Raw genomic sequence first — 24142 nt, forward strand, 5'->3', positions numbered from 1 at the left:
AGGGCCAGAGGGTCCTGCTGTGTCGTAACTGAGCAGCCTCCCCCACAGGGCTGGCTGTCCTGTGAGAACCCACCACCTCTGTGGGGAGAGCATTTCATTCTTGTGCCAATCCTGCCATCTTGAAGTTTTCCAGAAGGTGTGTAAGTAGGCTTTAAAAGGTGGAAAGGTCAGTGATGTTGCCAATCGTCTGGAGAGGTTTTGCACCTTCTTGCTGCTTCTCTTGGGGCCTTCAGAAGATCAGGCAAGAGTGACTGAAGCAGCGCATAGCTTCGGCCAGGGGGCTCGAGTGATGCCCTTCCAGGCCTAGGAGGAGCTCAGGCAAGCAGAAGGAATGTCAGCCTTCCCAGGTAGACCAGACAGGAACCACGATCAGATGAGCTAATTCTACTTTATTGTAAGGCTACATTAAAAGAATCTTGCAAGTCTGAAAGTACAAATCTCCTGCCATCTCTTTTACAACCTGATAAGTTAGGGAGGTTCCTTTCTTTCTCATTATTATAATTATTAATTATATAATATATATATAATTATATATATTAACAGCTGCATAATGATAATTAGAATTATATAATATATATATATATATATATATAAATATAATAATCCTAATTATCATTATGCAGCTGTGGGCTATGCCTCCTCTTATCTGGTCATTCCCTAGGCAGAATCTCCCTCCCTCTCCCATCTCCCAAGGTCATTCCCACATACCATTACAGGGAAAGGCAGGAGGGAGCAGTGATCAGGGACTCAGCTGGCTGGGCTATCTGGCTTTGGTGTGACAGCTGGAGGGGGAGCTCCCACCATTCAGCTGCAAGGGTGCTCGCTTGGTGACCCAGGGCAGGTGACGGTTAGGCTGGGGATCGACGGTGCTGTTTTTCTGCTCTGCCTTCTGGCCCGCCTCTTCCTCGTCCTCATCCTCGCTGCCCTCTGAGTCACTCCGCACATCCTTTTCCATCTGCAAGAGGGAAACAGAGCCGTGGCCGCCCTTCAGTCCTGCTCGGCTGGAGTCCATCGGAGGGCAGAAAGCTTTGGGGGACACAGAACTGGCCTGTTCCATTGTGGATGCATGAGTTTTGTACAACCCGACGGCCACACCAGGCTTGGCATGGCTTGCAGTCAGGCCCAGGGCTCTACGGGGGGAGTTCACAAGTTTAAGGGGGCATGGGGGCTTTAACAACCTGCAAGGCTAAGACATCCATTTCACCTCTGGCATCTCTCCAAACCCTCAAAAATGCCACCATGGTCATCCCCCTCTCCTGAGGCTCTGAGGCTGAGGGACACAGTAGGGATCCTGTTGGACCACAGCTGATCTCTGGATTGTACATTTTTGGACCCATTTTATATGATGAAAACAAAGATAGGTGGCACTCCCTAAAAAATTGCAAGAGGGACCTGCAACTGAGATGCTGCAGCATGGAGTACTTCACTCCACCTTTTCAGCGACTCCATTCTGTTTCTTAGCAGTTTTAGTGTGCTTGCTTGGGTGTTGTGGGGGAGCAGAGGATCCTTCCTTTTAGTTATTTTCTGAATGTATTTTGCATTTCTGCAGAGTTTCCAGTTCTTCCACACCCATCGAGCTCACCTTTTATGTGTACATGGTGCTGTTTGGACCTTAAAAGTACAACACCCCTGCCTGGCTGCTGGCAATAGAAAGAGCGCTAGAATTGGTTCTGTTCACCCCACATGCCAAGCCAGGTCAGATATGAACTTAATTGCTGTATTCCGACAGAGTGCTGGGCTGAATTAATGTCACTTGTGGTCAGCTTTATTTCTCATTGTGTTTTGATGGCAAAATTGGGTTAATTTACAATTCCATGTCTTATGAAGACAAGAAGAAATTACTTCATTCAGTAATGCAGGTCAAGCAGGTTGTGGAAAACGTTTGGCAGAATGTTGCCTCCTTTCTGATGCAACTCGCATGTGGGGTGGGTGCTGCCATGTGTGGCCTTCTCAGATATCTCGCAGGGACAATGATAGGGGTATCCAGGATCCTGTTGTTTTCTCAGGGCCCAACCGGGGGTGGGAGGGGTGGGGGAGCTGACCTGGGTCTCCCAAGCTCATGGGACAGCCAAACAGATGCCTATCCTGGCCACGAGGGCCATCCGCACTGAAAGATGCCATCCTTGGACAGCCCCAGGTACACTGAACACCAGCCTTGCACAAGCATTCAGGATGGGTGATCGACACCACAGGAACCAAGCAGGCCCTGCGTCGCCCCCACTGAATTTCCCTCTCCCATCCCCCCTCTTAAATGACTGCATGATCAGCATCTGGACAGCGGGCATTTTGCAGAGCAGAGCGGAACAGATCTCTGCCCCACAGAGTTTACAATCTACAATTCAACCTGGGAGAAATTAGAGGTGACAAGGAGGAGAGGCACCTGAGGGTGGGCAGAGCAAGGATCTGCAGAACCAAAGAATTGGACATCCAACGCACAGCAGAGAAGAACTAAATTGGAGCAGGATAAAAGGAAAGCAATTTCTGGTCTTCTCCCCACTCCGCAACATGTGCCTTTAGCTCCCACCTCCCCAAGTGCCCAATTTGTGCCCTTACCGTGCCACAGATCAGGAACCTATAAACCATGCGAATGATCAGGTAGGACCAGAAGACGTGGAGGAGCTGCAGGACTACCAGAAGGGCGTTGAAGAAGTAGTAGCCGAAAAAAGGCTGGAAGAGCTCCATGGAATAGTAATGTGTGTTATACAGAATCCTTGGGGGCAGAAGGGGGGTGCAAAAAAAAGGAGAAAAAGGGTTACACTTATATGCTGCTCAGTAATTTTTAAGGCTGGGATAATCAATCGGGTCAGGAATTCTGGCAGGATGGTACCTATTATCAACCTCTGCCTCACCGCCTATTTTCAGATTGATGGACAGATATACCAACAAATCAGAGGCACACCCATGGGATCACCACTGTCAGGACTCATAGCAGAGATTGTAATGCAACGCCTAGAAGCTATAGCACTTCCCCACATACAACCCAAAGTATGGGTCCGGTATGTAGATGACACATTTGTTATAATAAAAAAGGAACAACTAGAGAAGACACATGAGAAACCATTAACAGCATCTTCAAAGGAATAAAATTCATCAGAGAGGAAGAAAACAGCAACACGCTACCCTTCCTGGATATCCTCATCACCAGAGGAAAGAACGGGAAATTAGAAACCCAAGTTCATCGGAAGACAACCCACACCAATCAAGTACTCCATTACCAAAGTAACAACCAAACCTCCCACAAGAGGAGCTGTGTAAGAACATTATTCAAGTGAGCACAAACGCATTGCAGCAACCCAGAACAGCAGAAAAAGGAAAAAGACCACCTATACAACATCTTCCAACAAAATGGATATCCACATAATTTTATCAAAAAGTGCCTGACCACTCAACCTACTACAACACAACCGACACAAGCTATGAAAAGGATCACACTACCGTACATCAGAAACATCTCAGAAACCACCAACAGACTATTATATGGCATCTCTGTAGCACACAAACCAACAAAATCATTCCAAAATACCCTAAGTAAATCAAAAGACCCAGTAGCCCAAGAAGAAAAAACAGGAATCATCTACAACATACAGTGTAAGGACTGTAACAAACACTACGTAGGACAGATGGGCAGAAGACTAGCAGAGCGCGTCCATGAGCACCAACTAGTAGTCAGAAGACATGATGAAAATTCCTTAATCTCACCACACATGGACAGACTCAACCATAGTTTTAACTGGGAAACTTCAGCATTTTAGACCAAGCTAAATCCAAACATGCAAGAGAATTCTTGGAAGCCTGGCATTCAGACAAGGCAGCAATTAACAGACACATAGAGATAAACAGCATCTACATACTATTCAAAAGAGACAAAAGACCAGAAGATCGCCTCACCAGCAATCAATCACCAGCAATCATCACCAGCAGTCATCACCCAGATAACCAAAGGTTACCACCAGGCACACAATCAAGCAGCAAACACATGCCAGAGAACTACCAGAGGAGCAAAACAAAACCCCCACCCTTACCAGCACTGGCAAGGCAGGCCACAGCACATACAGTGGTACCTCGGTTCACGAACTTAATTCGTTCCGTGACTCTGGTCGCGACCCGAATTGGTCACGACCCGAATCAAATTTTCCCATAAGGTTCAATGTAAATACGGTTAATCCGTTCTGACCCCTACGAATTTGGTCGCCAACCGATTTTGGTTGCGACCCGAATCAAATTTTCCCATAAGGTTCAATGTAATTATGGTTAATCCATTCTGAACCATATGTATTTTTTTTTTAAACTACAAAAATATGACACAAAGTACAGTACAAAGAGAGAGAACGCTAACCTTGCTCGATGCGACTTCTGGCATGGAGGACAGGAAGGTGGGTGGGGAGGCGGTTATTGCTTGGAGGGAGAGTCCCCCTCCCTACAGGAAGCCACGACCACGTGTCACGGCAGGGAAAATGGCCGCGGATCCTGTTCGTCACCCGATCCGGCGTTCGCGAACGGAAGCAAAATTTTGTGAACGGTGCTATTCATGACCCAAATTGGTCGTGAACAGAAGCGTTCGTGACCCGAGGTACCACTGTAAATAGAGAGCAAACCCCATCCCATTTCAGCACTGAAGATGTTACCTAGCTGGGTAATGAAACGTTTTCAAGAAAAGAACCAAGCTCAGAGAATCCCAAGGACTCCACAATAGATGCTCTGCCTGGTCCAATGGCTTCTAACAGGCTTCTAGCATTTCTTAAATTAGGGCTACCCAATCTGGGCTGCACACATCTGCACAGCCACTAAGAGGCAGGAAAGGTGCAGATTTTGGTCTGGTTTTGCTGCCCTCTGCTGGCCGTACAGTTGTTTGCAGCACTGACAGCCCTAACTTAAAAAGTTCTATATCCCAATCTCTGCTGCAATTGAGGGCCCAGGCTGGTCATTACCATTAATAAATCCGGCGGAACAAGGTTTAGGCTGTAAGCTATATGCAGCAAGGACCTTTGCCTCTGCTTCACGTTGTACCCTGGGGAAAAATTGTGCAAGCACAGAGAGATGGTCCTTTCTCTTGGTTGATCTGGGAAACAAGGGGGACTTCGAAGAAAGCACCGCTTGGCTGAAGTTTAGAGCTCCAGATCATTAGTTGGCCATATCCATCCATTTTATTCACACCAAACTAGCACACATCGTCCTCCTTTAGCAGCTATAATTGGGACCAGCAACTCAATCGTTAAGTGAAGTGGTCACTGTGTGAAACCGCCCGTGCATTTACAATCTGTCAGGTTCAGCCCAAAGAACTCCAAGAGACAATGCAAATACATTCTGTTGTGTGTATTAGCTACAACCTCCAGACAGAAATCTCCCCAGACTGAACCCTAGTTCCCAAGCCAACCAGCCACAACACTGTGAATTCCTTAGGGAGGTGCCAGCCTCATCTTTTTGAACTTCCCACGCTCCTGTTGGGGGCTAAGAACATGCTTATCTCCCTGAGCCTGGCCTTCATAAGTCCATTCCATCACACAATCTGACTTCAGCTTTCCTTTGCTTTACAGACCTGTGAAGGTCGTCAATGCAAGGGCAGGTTGCAAAGTTACTTTTTCATCACTGTCATAACTGCGGTCACTAAAAGAGGTAGTCACTAAACAAGGATGATGTGTAATGACATTCTGTGGCTCTTACAACTATTTAATCCTTCAGCACCCCCCCTTCAACCACCAACCTTTTCAGGTAGTCCTCACTTAATGACGACAATAGGGACTCGAAAAATGGTTGTTAAGCAGGGCAGTCATTAAGCAAGTCGCCATGTGACCGGTCATAAAACACTTTTTCTGAGGCTATTGTAACTTCAAACTATCATTAAATGAATGGTCGTTAAGCAAGGACTACCTGTATTTTCTGAAAAATATCAATTCTATTCCTGCAACCTGAGGAGTTTTCATGGCTTTGATGTTATCTCCCACTTCTGGCAGTTTGATAGGCTACATGGAGGTTCAAACTGCTAATTGTAGATAGCAATGACAAGCTGGGATGTCTGAAGGTATGGGGGGGTTGTCAAAGAAGATGGTGCTGCAACCATGCCATCAAAGCCCCACTCTTTTTGCATGCATTCCCGAAACGTACTTGTAAGGAAAAATCACCAGGCGAGTGAACAGGAATGCTGCTGAGAACATGATAAAGAGTGTATCGCTAGTCTTCTGCCACTTCGGATAGTTAAACATCTTCGCAAACTGGGGAAAAAAAGAAAGGAGGAAGCAGAAATTGTTGAGTGGCTGAGGTTCCTATTGTGAAAGCACTTGACTTTCAGGATTCAGGGTTCAATTTTTTCTATGTTTAAACTGCAGTGCTTATCTTCTCTCTCCCAGAAAGGATGCTGGGAATTGTAGTTTGGAGAACATGTAAATCCTGAAGAGAAACATGCCCATAGGTTAGCTTACAAGCAAAGCCTGATGGGAATATCTTAGTCTCCAGCAACTGAGGGTTAGCTCAAACCTGTTCCAAACCTCCGGTGTTGAATGCAGAATGCAAAACCAGGGTTTCAAACCCAAAACTGGGCATCTAAAATTTAAACAATTTCAGCTCCAAATGCTTTGCATGCTGATGCTATCTCTGAATTGTTTAGGCGTGTGTTTCTCTTCCTTCAAACAAGCCTTTCAAATTGGGACTACGGCACCCATAATTTAGCCAGTCCCAACACACCTGGAGAGCTGCAGGAAAGAGAAGGCTGGTATAAATTCCTTTCTAGATTTATTTCCTCTTTCCAAAGGAAAATGAAGTAGTATTTTTCAAAAAGAGAGGAAGGAGAAGAATGTGTTCTTCCTTCTTGGGGAAGAGTGTCCCTGAGCATTAACTTACTTGTAGGAGACAATCCGAAATATCGTGTAGAATCATGACAAGCGAACCAATACGGATGTAATTGGCACAGTATGAGAAGCTGATGAGGAAGAGGGTGGCTGCGTGGTGGACAATTTGCTCACGAAAGTCCTGCAGTGAGAGGATTGAACTGATGGATTTTGCGGCTGCTCCGTGGGGGCCAGACACCCCCATTATGGGGAAGGGGTTTAGCGTGGAATGTTTTGCATCTGCAGATACACCAAACTAATGTCCCCGTTTTTCACTTTTTCTCTCTGTTTGATTGATTCTGCAGTTTTAAAATTAACCGCCCAGAGTCGCCTTGGTGAGATGGGCAGTCACATAAGTTGACTGAAAGACACAAATACTTTTTGTGGGCCAAAAGGAGGAACCGTGTTCCCTCTTGGATTGAATGGGGCTTCCTGACCAGCCGGACCAATCTCTTCCACCAGAGACCACTCACCATCCGTTTGACTTCAAAAGGCAGCATGATGACCAAGGAGCAGTAGAAGGAGAACTGCATGAGGTAGTAGCCACAAATGCTGGGCTGGAGAGGCTGCAATGCACAAGGGGACGTGGTTGAGAGTTGACCCAACTGAGTTGACCCAACTGAGAGTTGGGAAGAAAGAGAAACGCGGTTATGCCATCCTAACTCTCATTTTCCAAAGCAAAGATAAAGCAGGGCTGACTGGAGAATTCTGGGAGTTGAAGTCCACACATCTTAAAGTTGCTAAGTTTCAAAAACATTGGATCGTGCACTGAACAGGAGCTGGACTAGACAAACTCTAAGGTCTTTCCAACTCTATGATCCTATGATTTCAACCAGTAGTTTTTAACACTTCTTTGAGTATAAGCCACAGGATGCAAACATTTCCTGTAGGATCTTCTTAAGACCTTTTCTAATCTTGCTTTTGGAATTTTTTGTGAATACTCTGCCCCTTCCCACCTCTCAAATTACAATTTTTATTATTTATTTTTATTTATTACTAAGTTTCTCACCCACCCATCTCCCCCCGAGGTCCAGGGATTCCAGAGCTAGAAGGGAATGCAAAGGTCATCTAGTCCAGCTGACTGGGGTGCAAGACATCCACTGCTCCAACACCCCTCACTTCCACCTTCTGAAGCAGTCAAGAATTTTTCCAATGTTTAGCGTTTCTTGTACTTGAGCCCCTTGGTCCAGATTCTGATCTCTGATCCAATATGCCTTTTCTCTTCCCTGAATGTGATTGTTAGGTAAATATTGAAATAAAGATTTCCTCAACTCCTGGTGATGTCATGGGGTCTACATTCAACAACCACAAGCTCTTCTAAGCAGTTGTCTGAGCATTTGAAAATGAGGCTAATTCACTTACAAAGCCAGGGAAGGATGGGATGGATGGATGGATGGATGGATGGATGGATGGATGGATGGATGGAGATGGATAGTTAGAGATGAAAGATAGATGATTGATTGATGAGAGAGAGTGAGCAATTTCAGTTATGAGAAACATTGTTCAGAAATGGAAGTTACATGGACTTGATGAAATCAAGGCAACACCTGAAACAGCAAGAAAATCTCTGCTAAAACTGGCTCCAAACTGGTCAGATGTGGAAATACAGCCCATGGATGACCGCAAATGACCAGTTGAAAACTTAGCTGACACTGAAAAGGTTATCTGCCGGTCCACAGCACAGCACTGCTCATACAACTGCGCAAAAGGAAAGCCTTTCTCCAACCTCATTGCAAAGCCATGGTCTCACATATGCCTGAAACTTTCTGAACCATTCAAGGAAAACAGAAGCTCTTGCTGGCCACCAAGCACAGGGTTGGTCTATTAGGTGCCAAGGTTGCATGCAGCCCATGGCGCAGGGAACACTGTGTGGCTGGAAAGAAGAATAGATGCAACTAAATATCAATATATCCTACAATGTTGATTCAACCAGTGAAAGATTTGAAGCTAAAAAGAGACAGTTCAGCAAGACAATAGTGCAAACTGTTTTTTTCCACTGTCTTCTGCAGAACTCGATGGTTCTGTGAAAACTTGATAGGGTTCTGTAAAGGACTAAAGGAAGAAAAACTGTTCATTTCAGCACAATCAATTTGCTATCACTAGAGCTTTGAGCAGGGCATTGGGGAAGGATTTTAAATGGCCTTCTTGTTCCCTAAACCTAAATATCACTGAAAATCGGGGGGAGGGAGGGGAGACCTGAAACATGCAGTGCAGGCAAGGAGATTGAAGAAACTTTCTCAGGTAGGACAGTTCTGAAAGGAAGAGTAGGAAATTTCCAAACAGGAATGGAAAGACTCTTTGGTGGCTACAAAAGAAACTTTTGGAAGTTCTTATTTCTACTAATGGTGGTGTTAAAAGCCCTGATCAGAAGAGCATCCAAAATTCTCCATCTACCACATTCACCATTTTCTTACTTTGAATCTGTTCACAGCTTCACAGAAATAGTAAGCAGGCATCCACATTTGCAAAAAGGTGTAGTGTTCAACTTTGTACCATGTAGAACCTGTTTCAGCTGTTGTACTCTTAGGGGTTCACTGACATTTATAAACTTTTGCATACAACTCTAGGTTCAGAGTGGCTGGTGTACGCTAATTTTCATTTCTCCCCCTCCTGACCACATCATCCTATGGTTTTGCCCAGAACAAAGTGTTGGTGGTGTGTTGGCACTCGGTCTCATGTGCTATTCCTTATAACTGTTTAATCACTTAGGTGTGTTGCTTTTTAGCTGTAGGAAATGGAAAGAATTGAATTTTTAAAGCTTGGATAAATGCTATGCATGGAAAGGCAGGGTGCATTGCAGTTTCATACCATTTTTGCAAAGGGGGATGCTAATTGATTAACAATTTCCATCGAAATCTTCATTCAAATGTCTTCCTCGTTCCTTACCTGCTGTGGATACCCAACCCAACATTTGCGGAGATCCCAGAACCAGGGTTTCTGCAAGAAGACACAACGTATTAGGAATCACGTCATACCAGCCCACCAACACTTCCCTGGAGCTGCCTTTTAAGGGGATGATGGGAGGGAAAGGAGACCACTGCATGAAAAAGCAACTCTGGTTACTAAGAAGTTTGAAAGACGTTGGAAAATGAACACTTTCTTTCCTACACTCCCAACGTTTTCTAATAAAAAAGGAAAGCATTAAATATTCAGGGCTGGGAGGCAGAGAAGAGTCAGCTACATTACACATGTTGAAGTGTCTTTTGACAACAACCAACAAAAGTGGGGAAACCGTTGGAACTCACATCATAAAGGACAGCCAACCCCGTGCAGAAGGAAATAACATAGTAGATGCCTCTCCAGCTGGAAAACAATCAGAAAAAACCATCAGGGCACATTGGACAGCAAGCCAGGAGATCCAGGGATTCCAGAGCTAGAAGGGAACACAAAGGTCATCTAGTCCAGCTGACTGGGTGCAAGACATCCACTGTATTAACCAGGTTTGACCCTGCTGAGCTTCCAAATGAATCCCACATCCTAACAGGGCTAAGCACCTGGCTGGGTTGGGGATCACATATGGAGTGTTGAGGGTACGGTGGGTGGATTCATTAGCAGTTACAATAGGAGACACGCCTGTCCGTCCACAAACTGCCTGCCCTCCTTGGCACGGCCAGTCACCACAAACAACCCACCAGATGTGCTCTCTAACAACCCAATGGGGCCCTCGACTGGTTGACAAGCCAAAAGCTTTGCTGCACATATCGTAAGATGCTGGAGGGTGACACTTCCCTTTGCATCACACAAACTTCCTTCTGGAATCGTTCACAATCTTCTTGGAGGGTCCGATGGGACAGAGATCCTGTTGGGCACTAAGGGGTGCACCGGTGCCCATGGGCTGCCTGTTGACCACCCTGCCCCAACAGCTCCCACTCACCTGGCTTCAGAGAATTTCTTGGTCAAGTTGGGCCGGTCCTGATTCAGGCGGCATCGAAACCACCTCTCTACCTGCCTTGGCTGGAGGTCGCACTGCTTGGCCAAGCTGCTGACCTCCTCCTGGAACGCAGGACGCAGAAGCAGGTCAGAGGAGCTGTAGATCCGACCCCGAGACCCCCTTGCTGGGATAAGGCACAGCCCCCCTTTTTAAAAAGGGAAACTGAAGCAGTTTGCTTTGCAGAATCTCCCTGCACCTTTTCCCCCTTGATACCAAAATGGAACGGGTTTAGATGCTCCAATTCCTTATCCCACATTCCCTTCTTCGGGGTTGTTTTTCCAAATTTTCTCTCTGATGTACAGCCTTTGGATCCACTAGTGGTCTCCCATCCAAGGTCTCTCCAAATGACCAGCCCTACTCAGCTTTTAAATCAGCCAGTGTCTACTTTATAAGGCCAGTGAAAATCAGGAGTATTTTATCAAAGGCCAGAGTTTTAGCTCCCTTAGCCACACCTTCCAACACGTGTGGAAGAAACTCACCTTTTGGGGACGTTTCCTCCGCTTCCTGTAAAAGGCTTCCAGGATGGGGTTTGGAGAAGGTTTCCGCCGCACCTTTTCTCGCAGGCCCAGTTTTCTGCTCAGGGGCGCGCCGATGTGCCTGGGAAAGGGAACGGCTGGGGTCAGACGAACGCTGGCTAACGTTAGCCGGCCCTTGGCTTCCTCGTTTCACGCTCCGCTCAGGAACAGGCACGTGAAACCACAGCAAGGGAAACAAGGCTCCTGAGCATCAGCTGCTTGTCAAAAAAATTGGTGAACTATAATCAGGAATACAACGGCTGCGACAGAATAAAGTAGTATTTAAATAATAGTGATTAAGATCACACTTAAGGGAGTGTAATGTGAACATAGCAGGAGCTCAGTCCCTTAACATATTATTCTGTATTCTGTATTCTGAATTAAATCTAGACCATACAGAAACATATTGCTGTCTTCTCCCTTTTACAATATAAAGACATTTCAAAAACGGATAGAGAACATATTTCCTGAATTCATTCTTTAACATCAGGCGTGAGATTAACCCTAGCAACACTGAGTGGCTTTGGGTTCTGGGTCCCCCTGGTTCCGGCCATTCTCCGTCTCTTGTTCTGGACGGGGCTGCACTGCCCCAAACAGGACCAGTGCGCAATTTGGGGGTCATCCCAGACTTGTGGCTCCTGTTCAAGGAACTGGTAGCAGCCAAGACTGGGCGGGCTTGACCAAGTTTCACATTGTGCCCCAATTGTGCCCTTTCTGGACTAAGAGGCTAATAGGATCAGTAAGGAATGTCAGAAATAATAATAATGTCATTTTCAATTTCCCTTGCTTCTCATTTTTGTCAATCTGTCAAATTCAGTTTGTGAAAAATGGTTGCTAAAGGCAAGTTATAAAAAAGGGACCTTCCACTGTTTCAAGAGACGTCGGGCTTTTGGGTGGGGAGGGAAGGAAAGCTCCCTCCAAACAGTTTCCATTGGCCAAGAGCTTGCCTTTCGAAGAAGAACTGGAGGGCGACCAGCAGGAGAGCGAAGGGGAGGCCGAGCAGGATGTGTCGGGGTTGGGGATAGTGGACGTCCTCCGTCTCCTGCATGTCCTCCCAGGTGACCCCTGGAGGTAGCCAGTACTCCTGTCTCCAAAGCCACTGCGTGAGCTGCGCCATCTCCCTGGGGAGGAGAGAAGAAAGGCAGGGGGTGAGATGGGGCGCTGAAGAAGTGTTTCCAGAAGGAGGGTCCTCTCTCAGCCCTTCCAGCCGAGGCTCAGGGGAGTAGCGATACTCCATCTTCCTCACCTCCCGACAGCTCTTGGAGATAGGCCAGGTGAGGGAACAGACAGCGCAAGGACTACTGGACTCTTCTGTGACCTGGTATCATAGCATAATCTTGAAAGCCTGCCAGAGTTTCCCTCGGCCCCCTCTTCTACTAAAGAGAATCAAGGCTGAATTATCTTGAGTTTCTTTCTCACCCTCTCTTCCTTCCCAGGGGTAAGTTGAGAGTTCCTTGATGGCCCTGCACTCCTCCTTCAAGATTATCACCATACTCCTCCATAACTCCCTAGATTGAAGCCCAGGTTAGGACCTCCTCAAGGTGTAGGGATTCCAACTCCCAGGATTCTCAGCCATGGCCATGCAAACTGGGGATGCTGGGATTGGAACTCCATGCATCAAGAGGATATCAGGAATGGGAAACCGAGACTGGGTGACAGAGAAGACAGCAACGTTTATAATGCCCTCTCCCTGGTTAAATTCTGACCGTAGGACTGGACAGTTGCCTACCAAAAATCCTTTCTATGGAACTTTTTTTGTTGTTGTTATTTTTGGCTTAAGTCTCTCTCAGTCTTAGCTCATTCTGAGCCTTAGCCTTCCTGTCCTTGCAGATTTGGGCTATTTGCTGGTATTCTGCTCTAGTTACAAGCCCCTCCTTCCATTTTTTATACTTGTCCTTTTTGTCCCTCAGCTTGTGCAACTACACTGGTCTCATCAGGTCTCTTGTTTTCCTTTCTCTGTGGTATTGTTTTTGTTTGGGCCTTTATTATCTCATTTTTCAGAGTTTCCCAAGCATCCCAAGCTGTTTTTCCCTCTAGGGTTTCCATCCATGGGATCCTTCCTATTCTTTCTCTTAGTTTGTTGAAATTAGCTCTCTCAAAATCTAGAACACTAGTCTGACTTTGTTCAGTTACCCTTGCCTGCATTAGGGCGAATCCTCGTGTGACCTGGTCACCCTCTCCCAAAGTTCCTACAACTTCCACTCTCTCAACCACTTCATCCCTATTAGTAAGTATCAAGTCCAGTATAGCTGACCCTCTAGTTCCCTCCTCCACCTTTGGGATGAGAAAGTTGTCAGCTAGGCACATCAGGAACCTGTTCGATCTCCCACTTGCTGCCGGGTTTGTTTCCCAGTTGATATCAGGGTAGTTAAAGACCCTCATTACTACAGTGGCATGTTTCCTGGACCAGCTAACCGGTCTACAAAAAGTTCATCTGTTTCCTCTGCTTGGTTGGGTTGCCGGTAGTACACACCTATAACAATGTCATCGTTTGTTTTCCCCCTACTATTCACCCAAATACTTTCAAGAAGGCTTTCCTCCTTGGTATCATGTATTTCTGTACAGGTGTAGCAATTCTTTACCTGTGATGCAACTCCTCCTCCTCTGTTTATGTGGTTGCTAAGAGTCAACAATGGCTTCTGGCACATAATCAATCAACCAGCCACAATCTTTGATGTTTAATGTCAAGTGCAAATAGCTAAGTCTGCTCAGTGTTGGGGAAAATAAACAGAAGGGGACAGGAAGAATCTGCCTCACAAAGGTTTCCTGTCGTGCTTTTACTTCTCTCTTAACTATGCTTCGTAGTTGTTTCTGTTGCGTTATGCCACCATTGCTATCCAGTGTTGACCTGTTTTTCCCTCTGTGTTTCGTTATCCTAACCATAAAAATATCTTTAGACAAAAGGAGGAGCGCTAGCATTGGAAGAAAAGGCTCCCTGCCGCGAAAGGGCTGATGCTCCCAGCCCGTCTGGCTCCGAGCCCCAGCGCAACACGCCGGCCCGGCTGACGCGCCTTCAGCACCCAGCGCAGCTGCTCTGCTTGCGCTCGGAAATGCTCCTTCCCCTTTTTCCTTCCGCAGGAAAGGCAAGGAGAGGCGCGGGTGCAGGTCCCGGCTCGGCCCCACCACCACCTGTCTCTCTCCGCAAAACGAGACATGGCGGCCACCCGAAGCTCAGCGAGGGACCGCGGTCGACGCAGAGGCCCTGGCGACGGCCAGCCGCCTGGCGGCTGAAACACGAGCGTGCCGTTTGCCACAGGCCTCTGCCATCAAGCCGAAGTGGCAGCGCATCCTTCCGCCTATGCACACGCCTGCCCCGGAGGCCCCAACCGGCCAGATGCCTCTTCCCAATCGCCACGTGGGGAATTGGCCAAACAGAGGTCCAGCACCAATCACGGGTCCTCCAGGGAGAAGCGGGGGCTGCGCTCGTCCCCCAGTTCAACACCAGCCCAAATTCTCAGTAGATCTAAGTCGCCAAGGCACCGTTGGAAAAGAAAAACACCCCAAAAGCGAGGCAGAAAGGAACAGCCTGGAGGAAGGCATGGCCAGAGGGCTGGCTGGCTGGCTACAACCCCAAAGAGGAGCACTCTTATTCACAGGTGCGGATCTACTGCAACATTTTGTGATGGTTCCCACAAAGGTACCAAATGGTGCATGCAGGGAGGCCCATCTCTCAAAGCAATCACACTGTTGGCGGCCAGCCTCAGGAATTGAGATTATTCGTTATTGAGTGGGGTTGTTAGTTGGCTTCCTTGCGACCAAGGAGTGCACGGTCTCTTCACTCCCCTTGCCACAGAAAACGATTACGCGGTTGGCCACTGCAGACGATTTTTGGGAAGAGAAGCACCTCCCAGGTCAAACCAGGAGCCCATCTGCCGCTTCCCACAAGGGACAGCCAGATGTAGCCAGGATGCAGGGGAGTCAGAAAAGTCAAGGTGCCAGGCAGTGTCCAAGGGGCAGGGCTAAGTCGAGGGCCAGGTTCCCAGGAAATGGTCAGCCCCAAACAGCCCATCCCCATTTTTATCTAGCCAGGCAGCTGCTAAAGCTGGAACTGAGGATAACAGCAGGCAAAGGAGAAGGGCAACTGGCAGCCAGAAATCTGGCTTCATTTGGCATCTTGGCAGCACTGAATTGCAGTTTGCATTTGTCTTAAAAAAAAAATAAGCCTCCGGATTTTCACTGCAACATGGCCAAGCCAAGCAGGCTCAGCACACCACGCCGTAGTTCATTTAACCATGGTTGACTAAAGCCAGAAAACAGGGGGCATTCTGAAGAATGGCGCAAGTACCACTGAGACAGCCAACTGCTGTGGTTTAGACACTCCCAATTCATGAAAATTAAACTTTACAATTGCTCACCCACCACTCCCAGCTTGAGCTGACTGAGGAAGTTGGTGGTGGCCTGGTTACCTGTTCCTATAGACCCCAAGCTGTTAGCTGACAAAAGCCTTTTCCTTATGGTTCTGGGGAAGCCTCCCTGAAGGTCAGCCCTCTTGTGATGCCCTGAATGACACACGGTGCTGGCACATGATGCCAGGAACCCCAGAAGCCGGGCAGGAATTGCAGCAGGAAAACTCAGTGACTTGGTTCCCATCTTGTGCTACAGCACGAACATGATTTAACAGCGGCTTATTAGATAAACCACAACAGGCAAAACCAGACAAATGCCAGGAGGCTTTGCAAAAGGTACAAACCAGGCCAATATCAGTTTCTGCTTCTAAGGATGCAATTTGATATCCAAGGGGCCCCAAGATTAACCACATTTTTATCCTCCCTCTTCCCCCCAAACACCCACTGGCCTGACAAAGGGCTCCTGAACTTTGAAAGTTGGCAACATTAGGCCACCCTAATAAAGGAATTGCCTGCCAAAAGCAAAAGGCAGACCCTTGCCCGACAGGCGCCTTGACCTTTGGTCAGAACAATGAGGACTGGAACCTTTCCCCATCTTGGAGGAAGGTTATAACTCAACAGCACAGCAGCCACCCAGCAAACAGAAGGTGCGGTATTTGATCTGAGTTCACACAATACTCTTGTTGGTGCTCAAGCAGGGTTGGGCAGTTTGTGACTTGAGCTGCTATGGAAACCTAACGATTGTCTAAATAAATTGTGTGCACTAAAACCAGCCTTGTAAAGCCTGAATAGGGTTTATTTGCTCAAGGATGGTAGGTTTTGTTGACATGGTCTTAAGGCTTAGTGTGGGTGTGAATCCAGCCCATGTGGGGAGTGGGGAGAGAAAGGAAATGGATTGAGGGGGTGGATGGAGAGTAAAATGTGCATATCTGAACATGGCAAAATAAATTCTGCATCTCTACCTCTGAAAGAACAAGGTTCAGGATGTGAATAGGATATTGATTAGGAATAATACATTGTTCCATTCATTCTCCATAGTTGCAAAACATGAACTCAGCTCAGAAGTGCCAATAAAAATTTTTAAAAACAAGCAAACAAACAAACCTGCCATTTAGTAGTTCTTCCCCTAAAAGTCACAAGGGATTTGAGCCCTCATGGCTGTGAATAGAGGGCTGGTTTAAACAGGAACATATAAAGGATCTTCTACTAAACCTTAGCATCTAGCTCAGAACCGTTTCTACAATGATTTATAGCAACTCTGCAGGATCACAGAAGCTAAACTTTCTGTTTTTTCCCCCATCATATCATGGAAGGAAGGAAGGAAGGAAGGAAGGAAGGAAGGAAGGAAGGAAGGAAGGAAGGAAGGAAGGAAGGAAGGAAGGAAGGAAGGAAGGAAAACCAGCAATAATTGAGTGACTGATTGATTAACTGCTGTCAAGTCAGCACTGACTCTTAGTGATCACATAGATAAACTTTGTCCAGGATAATCTTCCCTCAAACTGACCTTATAGGCCCCTCAATGGTACATTCATTGCTGATGTAGTTGAATCTATCCCCCTGGCTGCTGATCCTCCTCTTCTTCTCTTTCCTTCCTCCTTTCCCAGCGTTATGGACTTCTCAAGGGGGCTGGATGTTCACAACATGTTTCTGAAATATAATCTGAGCCTGGTCATTTCTGCCTCAAGTGGGAACCCTGGGTTGATTTGTTTGATGACCCACCGTTTGTTTTCTTGGCTGTCCACAGTCTCCTCGGGTGCCTTCTCCAACAGCAAAGTTCAAAAATGTCCATATTCTTCCTCTCCTGCTCCTTCAAAGTCCAACTTTTGCTTCCTTAGAGGGTCACAGGGAATCCCATGGCTTGTATGACTCTGATCTTTGTAGGTACAGACAGATCCTGACATCTGGATATCTTTTTCAAGGCCTTCATGGCTGCTCTACCAAGTACAAGTCTGCGGCTTATTTCTTGACTGCTGGTTCCTTGACCATTGATGGTTGATCTTAAAAGGCAGGAATTCTCCACCACTTTGATATCTTCATTGTCATTTCTAAGGCTGGTCACTGTACCTGTTATCATAACTTTGGTCTTCTTTATATTTAATCTTAGTCCCATTTTTTCTCTTGAGTTTCATTACTGGAGCTGGCAGACCCTTTGCCCTTTCAGCTATCAGAGCAGCCTCACCTGCACCTTGCTAGAAAAGGGAGGTTACCAACTGACGTAAAAATATGGTCCTTTTCTGCAGGCAGCCTCCCCAAAGCCTTTTGGAAATGGGGGGCAAGGCATTCTCTGTGGCACCCCTGGACTGCAGAAACCAGCTATCCACCCAGCGCAGGAACGTGGGAGGCTACGTTCCAGGTGGAGAGGAGAAAGGACTTATGGCTTGTAGCGGCTTCCGTGGGGAGACCCGAGACCTGATCCTGCCCTTTAGGCCTTGAGAGTAGCGATTCTCTGAAATCTGGTGGGTTGTTCGATAGGGTTACAGCAGGGCTGTTTTCCCTGCTCCTTTTGGAGCATAAATAAATCAGTTCAATGAAAACCCTGGGCTAGGCTGCTTCTGTGCTTTTAAAGCTAATGTGGTTATTAAAGGCCCACAGTTCAAAATCGCAAGGACAGCAGATAGGTGCCTGGAAAGGAGCAAGCGGGCTCACCCTCCCTTGATCATCAGACAGGCTCTCTGGCGTCAGAGAGAAATGCTGGCACACGAAGTGCAGCCCCAGCAGAATTCAGACCTCAAGCCTGTGCAGAAGAAAAGCCAAGCTTGAAAATCTGGTGAGGACCAGCCAACTGTCTCATCAACTGGGTTTGCACAACGCACGAGGCTGATTGGTTTCTGAGTGCAACTGAAAGTGCTGGTTTTGATCAAACCCAGCCTGCGCTGGTTCCCCCATTTGATGCAAAAGATGGCAAAGAAAAAAGCCATAACTGCAGAATGCCTGGTTTGCAGAAGACATCAGATGAGGCTGGAACAGAGCTGGCTTGTTTGTGGGAACCCAGTCAGGATTTTCCTACGTCACGTGAAGCCAACCATCATCTGAAACCATCCTCTGGTTTATTTCTGTAGCTTTGTGGGTTATGAGAACACACCCATGGTGCTGCTTGACCTGGGTTTGCTGGGTTGTGTAACAAGGTTGTTTTAGTCTTTGCTAGGATTCCAAAACAGCCACGATGAAATGCTCTCCTGGCTGGTCGCTTTGTCAGTGGGTGGGTGCTTCTCAGAAGCTCCTCCCCCAACAGGAGCTGAGAGGCGGCGCTGCCTCTGCAGAGCATCTTGAATGACTGAGAATCACCCACATTTCCAAATTTTATTTTCTATACTGCTGTTGCTTCCATAGCTAGTGAGGAAGAACACACTGGCCCCTTGGACCCCGATTGTTCCGGCCCTAATCCACAAAGTCAGATGGTCAGCAGCCATAATTGCCTGCCCATCTCTCAGAAGCAGCTTCATAGACTTAAAGAGTCGGAAGGGACCTTAGAGGTCATCTAATCTAACCCCTGACAGCCTCTACTAAGGCCTCTTGGGAAGAACTCACCACAGTATGTGGCAGCCTGTTTCCCTGGTTGACAGCTGGTATAGCCAGGCAATCTCTCCTGACGTCCAGCCTGAAACCCCTCCTTGTATCTTCCGCCACTCAGTTCTGGCCCAAGAAGACCCGGCTCTCTGGAGAAGGCTCTGATGCTGGGAAACGTGGAAGGAAAGAGAAAAAGAGGAGGGCCAGCAAGGGGGATGGACTGAGTTACAGGGGCGATGAGGGTGCTGTTGGGAGGACTTGAAAGTCCAGGGTGGGGACTGATCCTCCCAGAGAAAATCTATGTGGTCACTAGGAGTTGACAACTTGACGGCATATAATCAGTCAATACAAAAACCCACCTCTCTCTGAGAAATCCATAATGCTGGGAAAGGTGGAAGGAAAGAGAAGAAGAGGACGATAAGCAGCCAGGGGGATTGACTCGGTTACAGGGGTGATGGGGGCAATGTTGAAAGACCTGAAAGACCAGGTTAGGGGGAGATTGTCATGGAGAAAATCTATCTATGTAGTTGATAGGAGTTGATGGCACATAATTAATCAATCAATCAATCATTAGGATATTAGGGTTTGGGGGTTTTGTTGCTAGAGAAAGACCGCTGCTGCAGTGGCAAATGCTGCTTCAGCCCCAGTGAGCTTCTATTCATTATTTTACACTTAGAGCAATATTGTCATAGCATCGCTGCCTTTTTTAATGTTAACATTTACTGCAATTGCTAACTATAATAGAGGAATACCTGTAAAGTATCTCTCTGTGTAAGTAGATAGAAAAAACAGACTTTTTGTTTCTGCCTTGGTGGAGCTGAAGAGATGAAAAATTGAGAGCCTCTTGGCTGATCGGCCCAAATATTCTGGTGTCCTGAAAGGCCCCTTTCCTTCAAAGGATCTGCTGGGGCTTTTCCACCCACTCTGAGGGAGGACAGGCAGAGGTAATCTAACTTCAGGAGCGCTGAAGCCCTCTTAATTTTTTTTTAAAATGCATGTGTAGAAAAATTAGCATTACTATTTCTGGCTACCTGAATGGAGGAAAATAGGATGCGAAGCAGGAAATGCTTGCCTAAATGCTGAGAATGCCATGGTGGCACCCTACTGCTATCTCCATAACACCTCCTGAAGTCAAATGAGTATTTACCTGAACCCTTGAACCCTTGCACACCTCTGGTAAGCCATGCAGTAAGAATAAATCCTACCAGACTAACCTAATCTCATCTTAATCAAGTAACTTGCTTAATAGATTGCTGGAATGCAGTAGATGTAGTATCTCTTGAGTTCAGCAAATCCCACGGCATGCTGATTAGCAAGCTAGTTAGACGGGATGACAATTCAGTGGACGTTTAGCTGGCTCCAACACTGAGTTCAAAGAGTCCTCATCAATAGTTCCTCATCCAACTGGAGAGAAGCAACGAGTGGAACACCACAGGTTCAGTTCTGGTTTTCAAGCTTTCAGTGCCATCATTAATGTCATGGATGAGGAACTGGAGGGAAGGCTTAACAAATCTGCAGTTGATGCAACGCCAGGAAAGGTAATTGACCTTAATAGGTTAGAGAAATAAGCTGAACATAACAGAACAAGATATCACAGAACTAAACAGAGTCCATGAATGAAATAGGATGAAGAGCTGCCTGGCCTGGCAATAGCACAGGTGAAGAGGATCTTGGGAGCTGTGGCTGAGGCATGCCTGGTCAAAGGGCTAATGGCATTATGAAGATGGGCCAGGTCCCTTCCCACCCGAGGAGTCTATGATTCTATTACCTCCAAGGTCCCTTCTAGCTTTATCAGTCTATGATTCTATGACTTCCAAGGTCTCTCCCAATAGAGTTACTCTAACTCTGATAACATCTGATTAAAAAATAACTTGCACTTTCTTCTCAAGAGGAAATGGTCTACCCACACATACAATTCTCAGCATTTTTGATCTGCATCCTTTAATTATTTATTTATTTTATTTTATTTATTAAATTTGTATGCTGCCCTTCTCCCCCAATGGGTGAGATGGATGGCATACAAATTTACACCCCCAACGGGTGACTCTGGGCGGCTGTTATAGGAGGCGCTATTACAGGAGGCGCTAGTAAAATCTACCATTATCCTGAACATCAGCAAACATGGCACATTATTTGCCAGAACCCAAAGGGTCACAGGATGTGGTCTCTTCCACAAAGACTGAAAGAACTGTGCTGCGCCTTTTCTTCCCTGACGCCTCTTCCTGGGTTAAATCTCATAAGCAAGGCTAGATCTGGAGAGCCTCCAGGGGTTCTGCCTGAGGCCACCAACATTTAATTGCCTTTTTAAGGGCAAATTGTAGGGTTCAGGGCCAACAGCCTTCCCTCATGGGGTGTCCTCCAACACCCTCGACTTTCAATTCTCAGCAGCTGCCCTTGTCATAAATGAGAACCTCCTCTGTGCAACGCAAAAGCCTTAGACCAGGCAGTGGACGGTCATCTGGCCAGTGCGTCTCTCCCAGAGCCTACCTGAAAGAGTTGTTGTGATTACAACGTAGAGAGGAGGACATTCTTCTCAGGACCGCACTGTTGTGAGCGTCCTGGAGGAGAGCGCTGTGCAAAGAGTAATCCCTCTGTTCGCAGGGAGCTGTTTTTCATCCATTTATACAAGGTGAGGCCATAAAGGAAGGGAAAGGCCGAGGGACATGGGTTCAGATCCTGCCACTTGCTCCAGGTGGGACTGGGGAAAAACACCGCTGGTTGGCTCAAGCTAGCTGGGTAAACAGGAAAGCACTCTGCCCATGCTCAGGCGTACTCTCTCCTTCCCTCTCCTGGCATTCCCACCCACAGCCCAAACAGAAGACCTAGATGCAGACCTGGCATCTTCTGGGTGATTTATTCTCCCTGGAGCAAGAGGGGAGCCAGCTGGCAACGCCCCACTCGTCGTCACATGCCTATCCAGGCAGAGCCCCAACCCGCCGGCCCTTGGCCTCCGGGAGAAGAATCATGCGCCGCTGCATCGGAAGCAGGGCGCATTTCCCAGTCCTGCTCACCGGGGCCTCGGGATGGAGGAGGTGTGGGGAGGGATCTGGCTAAGCTGCTGGGGAGGGCGAGAAACGTGCTGGGGAAAACCTCTCTTCCATCCCCGCTGTTGCCCCCTTGACGCCTGTGTTGCTTTCCCAGAGCAGGACCCTATTTATACGTAGAGATGGGGGCGTGGGGGGGAACCGCTTCCCTTTGCAGGAAAACACAAGCCTGCATCCCAAGCCGTACATGCATTAAAACTCGGGTCTCCTTCCAAAGTCACACCGTTCTGCACTTTGGCCAAAGCCCCGTACACAGAAATGTCAAGGGAAGGTCTGCATAAACATGCACGCTTTCGTGAAAATAACGTCCAGGAATGCATTACGCAAGGAAAAACCCCCAGGTTTGGAAGGGTGTGGCTGAAACAGATGCAACGTTTAGCACAAACATTTAAAAAAGAGTGAACGGGAATGGGCCTCAAAGGCAAAGGTGGCTCCTAGTATCTCAAAGAGGATCACTGCTGAATTTGCTTGGCAATGATACTGCCAACTTACAACTCAGGATCTCCTGGTGGCCTCCCATCCAAGAATTAACCAGGCCACATCCTGCTTAGCTTTTTCAAAGCTAGCCAAGGGGGGCTAAGCGCCCCCATGGGTCCTGCACGAAAGGTAAAGACACAAACCTGAATGAGGTTTGCCTCTTAGGGCCTTTAGGAACACGGCTCTGCCGCTTTCTTTGGCCCCTCTTCGGATCCATTTTGCAATTGCCTTCTGGGATGCTCCTCCACTTCCCGGTCTAGCCTGAGATTCCCTTGCGCTCCCCCATCCAGCTGTTAATCGCAAAGAAGATTTAAAGCAGTGTTGCTCAAAGAATGCTGGGAGTTGAAGTCCACGCCTCTTAAAGTGGCCAAGCAGAACAACACTGGCGCAAAGGGAGGAAACCCTGGGTGGGCTCGGAAAGGGCTCCAGCGCGCCTGCTTGTGGCCGGCCCTGAGAATCTGCCAGGGAAGGGGCGGAGCGCTGTGGACAAGGGCAGGGCTGGACCAGCGGGGGGCGCGGCGGTCTTCCTTGCGAGACCCACTGAGGGCAAGAGCTGGAGAAGCCGCTTGCAGGGCAGCAAGTCCCAACTCCCTGTCTCCGGGAAAGAGAGACGGACCCTTCTCGGCTGGGGAACCCAGTGATCTGCTGGCAGCTGCAGGGGTCTGTCCTGGGGGTGATGGGCAACGGGGGAGGACAGCCATCTTTCAAGCCCCCACCACCACCCAACCACCTGGTAAAAGGGAGCTTTAAAGCTTTAAAAGGGAGATTTTCCACTCTGGGACCCTTTCTTCCGAACACAAAGGGGTGACTTCAGCCAGGCCTCCAAGTAACGCAAGAAGGACTGCACTCTGTTAATGCTCAGAGGCAAACTCAGGAGCAGGTAGTGTTAGACTCGGACCCTCATTCCCTCTCAGCTTAACCCATCAGCTTGCAGGGGTTTGGGAAGGATAAAGTACAGGAATCTGGGGGGTCCTGAACCAGGAGCCTGAGAGGCAGCGGCGGCGGATACATTAGGGGCTGAACCCCCCCTTTGGCTGCGGATGAGGGTCTGGCACCCCGCTCTTTTCCCGAACACCCGAGGGCGCCACGCAATTGCCACCTGCTATCCTACAACACTCACAATCCCTCCCAGAAGACCCACAACAACCAGAGGGACAGCTCACCCCTCTGGAAGTGGCAAAGCGCCACTGCCGCTTCCACGGGGCGATTTGGCAACCTTTGTAGGGTCGCCACCGGTCCCTGTCCTCTGCAGTCTTTTGCAGCTGCAGGCTGCCCCCAGCCTCGTTTGGGCTCAGGCACCAGGTTGCGGGGGGGGCGCTATTGGTTCTGCTCCTGCCCCCTTTCCCTGGCCGGATTTCAGGCTGCAACTCAATACTCACCAGAAAGCAAAGTCTGTCTCCAAAACAGGGGCAGTCCAGAGCCCCGTCTGCCTCCCCCGGGCACATGACACTGCCCCCCCTCCGCTCCCACTGACACCCCCGCCCGGCCAGCTCAGCCACTT

General features: G+C 47.9%; 1 protein-coding gene across 3 annotated transcripts; it reads right to left on the bottom strand.

Moving 5' to 3' along the window:
• Window positions 1-405: 405 nt before the first annotated feature.
• LOC103050368 (ceramide synthase 4-like) lies at window positions 406-23127 on the bottom strand. Of its 3 annotated transcripts, XM_088149298.1 has the most exons (11): window positions 22785-23127; window positions 12215-12388; window positions 11232-11349; window positions 10696-10814; window positions 10067-10124; window positions 9708-9758; window positions 7295-7387; window positions 6835-6963; window positions 6103-6209; window positions 2554-2710; window positions 406-955 (listed from the first exon to the last, which is right to left on the bottom strand). In XM_088149298.1, the coding sequence occupies exons 1-11, from the start codon at window positions 22856-22858 to the stop codon at window positions 761-763; spliced, it is 1275 nt and encodes a 424-aa protein (XP_088005424.1). In that variant the 5' UTR covers window positions 22859-23127; the 3' UTR covers window positions 406-760. The 3 variants fall into 3 exon arrangements, with proteins under 3 accessions (XP_088005424.1, XP_088005425.1, XP_088005426.1); XM_088149299.1 differs by lacking the exon at window positions 6835-6963 and having other exon boundaries at window positions 407-955; XM_088149300.1 differs by lacking the exons at window positions 6835-6963; window positions 7295-7387 and having other exon boundaries at window positions 408-955.
• Between the last annotated feature and the right edge of the window lie 1015 nt (window positions 23128-24142).

Source organism: Python bivittatus, unplaced genomic scaffold (genome assembly GCF_059951505.1).
Source record: "Python bivittatus isolate LINGU-HERP-01145 unplaced genomic scaffold, Pbiv_v1 ctg000580_np1212, whole genome shotgun sequence".
Taxonomy (NCBI): Eukaryota; Metazoa; Chordata; class Lepidosauria; order Squamata; family Pythonidae; genus Python; species Python bivittatus.